The following is an 11,442-nucleotide window of genomic DNA, read 5'->3' on the forward strand; positions in this document are numbered from 1 at the left end:
TAATATAAGCTGTTAAATGTTTAGATGTCCCTGAGGATGGCTGGAAGGGCCGAAACGTAGGACAAATAAATAAATATATAGTGTTGAGACTATTTTGGATATTAAATTAATTAATTGATAAATATTACCTGGTCTCGAAAAATTTTGAAATAATATAATTAAATTAAATTTTTTTTTTCTTCTACTTCCTACCTGGTAATTTCTGACATACGGTGGGGTTATTGTAAAGGTCGGGGTTAGCCAACTTCTCTGTATATAAGATTTATTTTTTATCTTATAAGCGTGTCGCGATCGACTTGTCATGGGAGTAGTCTAAGGGGGAAGGAGCGTGAAACGCGTACTATGTTTCAGTATCAGGTGCATTCCAGCGAGGTATGTGTGGATAAATAATATATATGTTAAAAACTATTTTTTAAATCACTTATTAAGTTTTCGAGATGTAGGCTCATGAAGAAAATAAATTACCAGATCCAACTTTACAAGATAGATTTTTGCTAACTTAAAATCCAATTTAATTTTTTATCAACTGCAATCTATAGGTTGTTGTACTATTCGTAAATATGAAAAATTTGTTATAAAGCTACTGTGCAGCTTTATAACAATGTTTTCATAATTTGGCAGATGATTAAATTAAAAATATTTCACTTTCGGTTTTTTTTGGGGGGGGGAGGGGGAGGGGACAGGAAAATATATCATGAAAAAATAATATGACTTAACTTTTGCTAATCTATCAATAGCTCGCTGAGTACAAATCGTACTGAAATACAGATATACAGCTTATCTATAATTATTTAAAAGGCCAAAAACTCATATCCAGGGAAATTAAAAGAAAATGGATAATAATTAACTTTTGAGCCATATGAAATATGTCTGAAATTATTGCTTGAAAGTTTTGTCTTCTACAATCGCTTCAAAGTCCATGGTACACGGAATTCCATTCCATACATTCCGAGTGAGCGACGATCATCCAAAATTGGCCTTGCAATCGACTTGTTTGTTGGCCACCCCTGGTACAGGTTACTAGCCTATTCTTACCAGGAGACTCAAGTTTTCATTCCGTGGGTCCACCACGAAATAAAAAACAATCCGACATCGTGAATGTGATTAAAGTTTGGTTAGCTTGATACAGTAGTTTTCGTGGATAGTGTTTATAAACCAGCAACGGCCAGTCCTTTTACATAACATAATGATTGAAGACTTTATCTTTCCAAATACAACTATAAAATCAGCAACACTATTGCATCGTATCCGAAGGTACTTAGTAATTCTAAACGCAAGAGCAGTGAACAAGAGTTTACAATTAATAAAAAAAATAATAAAATTCATCAAACAACACACTTCTAGGACCAGTCAATAAGGTTTTATGGATCTCTGCAGTAAACTGGATAGTTAGTACAACTATAAGACATGAAGTGTTATAAAATAAAACTTGGTTAAAACACATTCAATAATAAACATTCCAACCGAAACTTTCCAATATAACACTGCAACGTACAATTGTATTGCAAATTCTAATGGAAATCTGTGACTGAGTAACCATTAGAAAAGGAAACTAAGGTCAAACAAAAAGAAATTGAGGAATGGTAACCTCCTTCACATTTATGTTAATTTAAAGAGAATTGGTTAGATGTTAGAAGAGCTATGATTCGCAACGGGGATCGGAAGGCTCGCAAAATACATACCTCTTCGTGGCATCTTAAGTAACAGTGGCCTTGGAGAATTGACCACAAAATCTTCTGAAATTTAAAAACATTTTTTTTTTAGAACCATAACTATTGATGTTGGAACTTTTTCATCACACAACTGAAAAAAACTAAATCTCTTATTTAATTTAAACTTGATATAATTACATAGTTTACCAAAGGCCTTTTCATTATCCTGGTTATTTTTCTCATTTCGTAAACAAAACAGTTAATTAAAGTATAACATATTTATGTGCGTTAGAAATGAAACTTCTAAGGTTCTAGGATTTGTTGACGATTTTATAATTTCATAATTAAAAAGTGGAATTTGATTGAGGAAAATCTATCTAAATTAAAAAGAGATTGGGGTGCGGCCAAAATAATTAGGTATTTTGACCGCACCCCCAACCATCTTCTCCTCTCAGAATGTTATTTACGAACTTATAGTTATAAAAATTCATACAAAAGAAATTATGGGTTTATGGTAGCTGAGGTATAATATAAATAATTCAGAGTGTAAATTTTCTTAACAAGATAATACTGCTTCGACTTTAATGTCCTATATGGATGTGGACAGATATTTGCCAGTGTTAAATATGTCATTCAAAACTCCTGATGAAATTTGTACATGTATTTAACGAGATAAATTATTCTCTTAAGGCTTTCTGTAATGATACGTTTTTCCATCTTACAGGTAATTCAATCGAAATTATTAAGTAAAATACATAAAAATCAAATAACAACCTGTAAAATTTATGTGCGTATTAAAAAAAAAGTAATTAAAATATATTGTATAACGTACGTTATAGTGATTAATAATGAATTAGAAAAAAATGAGAACTAGTGGATATCTGATATGTGCGCATTTGAAAATATCATATTTAATTAATCTTTTTCAATACCTGTACACATAAGGATTGCGTGCACCACGTAACTTGTTGCTAGATAACGCATAAGAATAAACAAAATAATTTATATAAAAAAAAAAAAAAAAAAAAAACCATTACTATAAGAAAAGCCATACGGCGTTTTCTTTTTTTTTTTTTTTTTTTTTTTTTTTATTATTTAGTTATATCAATTTACATAACTGAAAATATTTATATTGACCTGGAAACGGCATAACAACAAAAGGTTCTTAGAAAGAAATGGTGGGAATCTCCTAAAGAAGCAAATAATGCAGAATGCATAATAAACATTACAAAAGAAATGTACAATAATGTCTGTGTCACGTAAAAATAGGATCAAAACTCCCGGAAAAATTTCAGACATCAAAAGGACTCCTGTCGGGACGCTGCCTTTCAGTAACCCATTCTAAAATAGATGAGGATATCGCTCTCTAAGAGTGGAAAAGAAAATGTAGGTAACGGGGAATAAGGATTATGGAAGGTACATAAGACTACTAGCTCCCGAAATAAATAGACTTAAGGTAAAGGGCGGTGTAAAAATTCAGATGGGGAAGGGTTGGAAATTAAAGAATCCTTGAAACGATAAAAAGTGAAAATAAAAACAGTAGAGAATAAAAATTAAAATTTTCGAAACTTTGGAGGAAAAAATATTAATTTTAAGCACGTTAAGAGAATTTCTTCAGAAAAATAACCGATAAATTCACTCAATTAATTGAAAGAGTATGAAGTTGAATAAAATGGGAAGATAAGTTGAAATAAGGAAAGAGCATGGGATAGAGAGTACTGGAAACATCTTTGAGATATTTTGGTCAAAGAAAACCGTGGAAAATCAGTGGAGAATTCCAATAGGAAAAATATTAAATTAGAAAATTAATTAATTAATATTTTAATCATCAAACATAATGCGATATTTGAACATTAAATCAAGAGAGAAGGCAATAAAATTATAGACTATTTTTTATGCGATAGTATAAAACCTGTGGATGATGTTTAACGAAAACGATAATCAAGGATGGCAATAATTCTAGCTGAAAAATTCGATGAGATGAAATAATATTCGTATGAAATTCAGAGTGGGTAACTTTTCAAGGTGGTGATCTATCTAACGGAAGGAGACATAACCCTGGTCATCTGCTTGATACGTGAGATCCGGTCTACGGATGACGTCACATATCCGCCGTGAAAACCGTTACACCAGCAATTCATTCCAAATTATACTAAGCCGGCTGAATTAAAGAGAGCAGGTAAAGCCAAGTTAACTGGGTTTCCACTGAACCTTTAATTCCACAGACTTCAAGCCTCAGTGAAACCGAGTGGGTGACCTGGAAGTATAAGTAAGTAGGTACAAATCTAGTGCAAGTTTAAATTACCTTAGGTACTACCTTAAATTACCGTAGGTCTTCTCCAGTTCCGATGGGGATTTCAGGATATATTTGTCCACGCGAATTTAAACGTGGTTTCACTCGATAGCTTCCACTGATACTCGTCTTTTAACAGTGTAACAACATTTGGAATACGCTGTACTGCCTCCTCAGTAACAGAAGATGAACTCGTTTTATTTTTATTTACAAGGTAATTTAAGCTCGCATTGTCCTAGATAAGGCACTCATTAAAAAAATAAATCTTTAAACTCTCTGTATCTTCAATCTTTTTATGTGCATGTGTTTTACTTATTTATTTAATGCACACTGTGAAGTATCAATTTAGTTATTATTCCCTCCTCTAAACTCCATCAAGTCAATAATAAGTATCCACTTTTTATAGAATTCAGTAGATTTATCATCCCTACCCTACTGTCAAAGATGAGCTGACCTAATCGATCAACATTTCACTGCTAATCAAACCCAGTACCGAATAGATTTACTGGTCAGTAGACAAAAGAGAACAGATGGAGGAATAAAAACCAGCGATTTTATGAAAGTTTAAGCGAGTGTTATACATTAAAAGCCCTTTTCAACACGTATTTTGACTATGATCAAGTTCGTGTTGGAACAGGCCTTAAATATTATTCAGGATGGAGTTTGAACTTGAAACAGTGTCAAGGCCAATCACCGAGGACTTTCTCGCAGTCTAGAACGGCTTCCTTCCCGGGAGCCTACCAAAACAATTTTATTGCATTTACTGAATTTTTCAAATTATGCAGAACATTTATGAAAAAATAATATGTAGTTCCTGAGATATTGAGGGGACAAATATTAGTTCAGTCAAACCAGACACATTAACTTGCAGTAAAAAATAAAACAGTGGTCTGTTATATACTGTGACATCAGTAAATAACAAGCATGAATTTACGCTCCGAGTTTACAATAAAAGGAGGTTTAGTTGTTGTGCTTTTTTTTTTTTTTTTTTTTTAGAAACTCGAAAATCATTTCTGTATAAGTTCTGAGTATTTTATTAGATATAAATATATTATACTATATAAATGAGTTTTGAAAAAAAATTAAGTACGACAAATTTCCAACAAAAGTTGTTATTTGTTTTACTAAGCCATGAAGTTTCTGAGATATGGCGCGGACAAATATTGCTGATCAATCACAAGTCTTGAAGTACCTCAAAAATGTTAAAAAATTCTTTGAAATAAAAAATAGCCTCCATATTCCAAAAACTACGTATCTAGAAAATAATGTTACATGACCACTTTTGAAGGATATATAATGTACTAAAAGTACATTATATATCCTTCATTCATGACACCAAACCTAATAATTTTCAAGACATTGAATACAAAAAACTGATCAAATGTAGTATTTACCACATCCACCGGCTCACTTCCAAATCAGACACAAACCTGTGGGACCTATTCGGTGTTACAAAATAGTATGAAACAGGCTACTCTTTTATTTCTTTAATGTTATAGTTAGGTGTCTAATTCGATTGGACTAATATTTTTTCGCTTCATAATCAGAAATTACACGGTTTACGAAAAAAAGGTAAACAACATACTTTGGTACAGCATTTAGCATACTACTTCAATTTCGTTAAGGATGTATTTTTTACCAGATTCCATAGTTTTTTGAGATGAAAACTATGGAACCTATATTGCTTCTACCAATATTCCAGGGTTGTTTCATGGTTTAATGGTTCTGCAAAGATTTCACAGGTCTCTTCCTTTGTAGTCCTGTTTTATACAGAATTAATAATTTCTTCATTTTCTCAGATTTACCTAAATAGAATATATTATTTAAATTTTAAAACTGTTTATTGTATTTATTTATTTGTATGCTAAATGGGCAATTTATTCTATTTTTAGATAATACATAATTATTTAGGAAGAAACAGACTCTTGTTCTGGTTGTGTTCACATGAATCCCTGTTGGTGGTGAATTTTTAGGAGATTAATAATTTTATTATGGGCATGTTTCATAATTCGAAGTTAAAATTCTCTCCTAAGGATAAAAATCTAGTACCTAGTACACTAATTAATATTAGATGGATTGGAAGAGCAAAGCACAGGGATCTCCTGGATTCTTCCTGCTTTGCAAACAGCACCTTGGGGAAGCACCTGTTTTCAGCAGTGTTTTCAATGTTTCTTCATAATCTTATTTTAAATGTGATAATAGTAAAACACTTAACCCTTTGCCCTTAATTACGGTATATTGTAAGGTTTGATATTAAAAAAAAACCATAATCTTATAAGACCTATAATAAAAAATATACATTAACGATCTTACCATATATTTAGTTAGCATTTATTTATATCCAAAGCCATATTGAAATTTATAGTTACCAATAAAAGGAATATAAATTTTCTTAAAAGAGAAGTATAGAAAATAATCCTTACCTGAAACAAAAGAAAAACAATTATATTTTATTGATATTTATTAGCATAATGATTTCATCATTAGTACATTCATTAATTCATCAACAATTACAGAGTAGTGAACAAGAGAATTTCATTACATATACATTTTTTTTTAATACATTATTCACCATCCTCTCCTACTGTCGTATTCAGCCTACTTACTCGTTCCCTCTGGTATTATGGTCTTAAATCTGACGCAGTCACCCACCCTTCATTGGATCCAGCAGTTTTTGTCTGTGGCGGCATTTACATACCATTCCCATCTAATGTATTGGAGAAACCAACACGTCTATATCATTCATTTATACAACGATTATTGCCAATAAATTGTTTGGTTGGATCCAATTTGACTTGTGGAAAACGTAACGATTAATAACAAAAATAGTAAATAACATGGCAAACAAAATCCATGAATGTGCCGAAAAAGTTTTTTCATATTTAAGATGTAGAAACAAATTGTTATATTAAAAAAAAAAAAAGATTGGTATGTAATAACATACAAAAAGTCAAAGTAAAAATGAAATTTATCCAAATGAAATCGGTAAAATTCTCGCCAAAAAAAACAAAACAAACATCACGAAAAGACCATTTTTGTTGACAATATCTACAACAAAAATAATAACTTAAATCACGAAAATTTAAAGACATGGTGTTCTAGAATGGTTTGGATAAGAGTTGCTGTACAATCTTATTATTATGAAAAACATTTAAGTGAAGTTTAATTTCTTTTTCAAAAGTGCGTTTGAAAATTTCGCAGGCGGAGAGGAATGATGCATAGTCAGGGAAGATTTAAGGTTAAAGGATTTAATCAATAGATACCGAAGTGGTTCATTTTAGATTTGCTATTTCGATAAATTCAATTGATACTTTACTTACAAAAATATATATTACATATATAAAATATTGTATTTAAGTTCTTCTACAAATACGGGAAGAAATCTTTACATATCCAAAAAATTATTTTATGGTAAATTTCTTTCCAAGTGGTTATCTATACTAGGTCCAGTTCTACTCAGAAAATTTAACACTACAAACTACTATCGGCCTTAAGTCGCTAGTAGAACTACCATTAAACCCACGTCAAAGATCTTCCAATCAGCCGGCTCAGCAGCTTCTTACCATTTATTTTTATCTCTAGCATGGGTAGCAGCCGAAGATTCTGCCCTACTACTTTGACCTACCACGTGGAAACACACCATCCGGGACACTCATTTATGACTCTGTACTGACTCATGCACCACTTTTTTGCCTATAATTCTCATGACATGAGTAAACTATTTTGGCGTTTATATTTTAATATAAGAGGAGCTCCTGATTTCCTTATAAACCTAAAACAGTTCTCTAATCTTTCATTTTCGTCAATTACCATCCTCACACTCGGATCCTAGAGTTCTCAAAATTACTTTTTCGAAACTATCAAGCAGGTTGATGCTCTAACTCGTATTGGTAAGGGTCGTGTTTTCCCACTGTACGTAACTAATGATCTTTCACAGCTTAAACTTGGTAAATTTGTCCTTAATTAGCCATGAAATGGAGAACTTGGTTCTAATTCCTTCTGCAACTGTTCTTTTCATTTCTTCCTCATTGAGGCTATCGTTAATAGTGGAGCCAACCTTGTGGAAGCTTTTCAACATTTCAAACTGTAAAGACCTATATTCCACTCCATAAAGTTCCGGTATCCCACTAAAAGTTACTAGGCAAGTAGTGCATTTTAATATCATATTTACTTTGTAACCCATAGGCCATCTCAAACATACGTCTATTCCTAAAATAGTGTTGCAGACTGCGGAGTTAGCAAACTAATCTCTGGACAGTAGCTGATTCTCCCTTCTTGTAGGCTTGTATTATGAGAGCCTCATTCCATTCAGAAGGTAAAGTCTCCACTTACTTTTCAATTATATTCAGTGCAATAATGAGGAACTAGAGAGAGTTGTATTCCCAAAGAAATACAGAAGTTCAAAGTGGCACATTAAGCATTTTATAAAGTAATAAATGATGAACATTTCAATGCCACTATTCAAGGCATCATGTTTTACAACAGAACTTGCTTGAAGTTTTTAACAACTTTGTTAGAAAACATTTTAATACTTTTAGAACCAGGTAATTTTCTCCTATTCAAAGCATAAAAACCTTATAATAGAGTAGCGAAATTGTTGAAAGTTAAAAATGTCAATACATATGGCATCGACACGTGAGTCAAAGGAAAACAAAAATTCTCTATGAAGAATCCACAACTAGTGTAAGGTTCTGTGAACATTGCTAAATAATACCTGTTGACTGCAACCGTAATCACTAATATTGATAGATACGATGAAATAACAGCATTTTAACACACTCTATGTCCACGTATCATCTACGGTGTTTAACTGTAGTCTAATTATTATTATAAACTTAGCTGAGCAGATTAACATGTATTTTTAGAGTTTTATGACCATATGGTTCGGGTTCTAGTTTACATAATAGGATTAATTTTATTTATTTTATATGATACAATTTTACTTAACTTTTTTTATTTTTTCAATTTATTTGTTGTTACTGTCCTTTTATTTATATGATCTTATTTATTCATTCTAATATTTATATTAATATTAGAAGAGATGTGAATATATTCCTTTAACACTTATTATTTTTCTTAATTCAGATATAATCTAACATTTAACAATAAAAAGAGTATTGGATAAAGACCAGTTTTTATGTTAATAATCCTGCTCAATTCATGCCAACAGTTTAGAGTAAATTAAAAATTTGTTCTTATCGAAAAATAAACACCAAGTATATTATTCTGCTAATGGTACTTTTGGTTGTATTCAAAATAGACTTTAGAAAAAATATAATGAATTCAGCAATAAAAATTTGGAAAATTAATTTGTAATTTTATTAAAACTAGATTCTGTACTTTTAGCAATCATTATAATATAACGTACTCGATAGACGTATGACGTCTTTGGGCAAGTCTTGTGCCAAATAAATATCATATATTATATAAATAGCTCCTAAAATATAAATAGATCCGGTAGTCCTAGGCAAAGAATGTATATAAATATTAGGAAACCTAAAACTAGCCTCGGAAAGTCTCAAAGATTAACATTTTAACGACCCCGTGACTTGTGTAACGGTCTCCACATTGGACAATTCAATGTTCGTAACTTATACAAATCAGGAGCCACCCAAACGAGAGTAAATGTAGTAGAATGGTAAAAATACAGTAGGTAGTATGGCGAGAGCGTGGTGAAGCCACACGACCAGTTTTGTTCATGAAAAAACACCAAAAATGGAACACTTCAACCTAACTAACGAAAGGATTAGTGTATTAGGGATTAGAGGTCGTCGGTTTAATACCACCATCGCTAACGCATATGCATCAATAGAAGATAAAGTTGAGATGGAAGATGATTTCTATGATCGGTAGGAAAAAGCTGCGGATTAGAGTCCAAAACATGAACAAAATTAATCACAGGGGACGGTACTGCTTTAAGGCCAAGATAAGTCAAGGATCCAAATTCAGGCCCATACTCGGAGACCAAAGCACCCACGAACCGAGAAATTGCAATAATTGACTTTCGTATTTATCTGGCAGCACCTAAGGTTTAGTAGTCAGCAATACGATGCTCTCCACAGGGAAATCCACAAATACACTTGGGTAAGACCAGAAGGTGTGAAAAACCAAACAGAATTTAATAATAAGAAATTAAATGCATCAGGCCTTTATTGGACAAAAGTTATTGTGGAGCGGACTGTGATACGGACCAAATTGTCATAGGAATAAAACTATCAAAGTATTACGAGAATATTATAAGAAACCCCAACAAGCAGGGTTAGATCTTCATCCTATGGTTGTAATATAATGGCTACTCGAAAGTAGATCAGGATGTGCACGCTTTATAAACATCTTAGGTGACCCCGGAAGGGAGGTAAGGTTGATAAGAGCGTGTACGTATGGATCCTGATGCAGAGCTCTGATACAATAAAAAATATAATGAAATTTACATAAAAATATATCATATTTCCAGTAGATTTTAGTATTACTCTAGGGAGTAATGGTCCCATCTTATCTTGCTACTAATTACTAACTTAAGTCCATCAACAACAGCAAATTTCTATCAAGTTATACGTGGAAATGGAAATCAATCAGGCAGATAGATGTTATCTATGAAAAAAGCAAACTCAAATGGGCATGATCAACAAAGATTCAATTTTACTGTCGAACTTAATTAAATGGCATAAATGTTCCGACTAAAACAATAATAATAACAAAGGTAGGTATGCCTTATCCAAACTTTAATAAGGAATATTAAACCTCCGTCCACTGACCTCCACAGAATACTGTTTTAAAAGTATTTAAATTGATATTCCAAAGATTAAATTGAACCTATTCAAAATTAAATATATATGTGTTTTTATATAACGTCCGAAACTTATGTGGACAAACGTCGTCGACGGCTTTTTTACGAACACTGCCTTTTAAACTATTTAAAGGAAACTTACAGTACTTCAGTCTAAACGATATTTTTAGTTCTTTATCTATGTGGTACAAGAATACCCTTGTTTTCTTTGCAGTATAAATTCAGGAACAGAAACAGTCTTCACTAAAGTCGACTCCAGTATAGTTAAAAGTTTGTTCCAGAGCTTTATGTATGGCATGTGCAACCGATACCTCAATGGGATGGTAACAATTTCTTCTAAATTGCCAAGTTTTATAGATAGACTAACGACTACGTTCCAAATTTTCTGCCCAATTGGATTCGAACCCAGGTCCTTGGAGTTAGTAACATCGCGCCTTACCACAATGCCACAGCGACCCGCCTGCGTCCCACAGCTATGAACTCAAAAATAATTTTAGGTTAGAAGCAATTCATTTTAAGGAAAACCTGGTTCATGTATATTGGACTTTCCAAAACATATTATACATTTTTTTTCCTGCGGCATTTAAACAATTCTAGAAAGAAATATATATATTTTTAGAAACATTATGAAGAACCATGTAGATTTAAAAGATGAATTCTTTTCAGAGAAAAACTGAGCACGAGTTGAAGGGAAAAAGAAATTAAACCAA

General features: G+C 32.0%; 1 protein-coding gene across 9 annotated transcripts in view; it reads right to left on the bottom strand.

The window, feature by feature from the left end:
• Positions 1-11,442, bottom strand: part of Pkn (serine/threonine-protein kinase N) — a 113,066-nt gene that overhangs the window by 82,860 nt on the left and 18,764 nt on the right. For 6 of the 9 annotated variants that reach the window (XM_067048903.1, XM_067048902.1, XM_067048899.1 and 3 more), the window contains one exon: positions 1,683-1,736. The exons of the other annotated variants lie outside the window; for them this stretch is intronic. In XM_067048903.1, coding sequence (XP_066905004.1) covers positions 1,683-1,736 — 54 coding nt within the window. The remainder of the gene's footprint in view (positions 1-1,682; positions 1,737-11,442) is intronic. 9 annotated transcript variants of the gene reach the window in all.

This window comes from Halyomorpha halys, unplaced genomic scaffold (assembly GCF_000696795.3).
Source record: "Halyomorpha halys isolate HHAL.00 unplaced genomic scaffold, Hhal_1.1 Scaffold91.1, whole genome shotgun sequence".
NCBI lineage: Eukaryota > Metazoa > Arthropoda > Insecta > Hemiptera > Pentatomidae > Halyomorpha > Halyomorpha halys.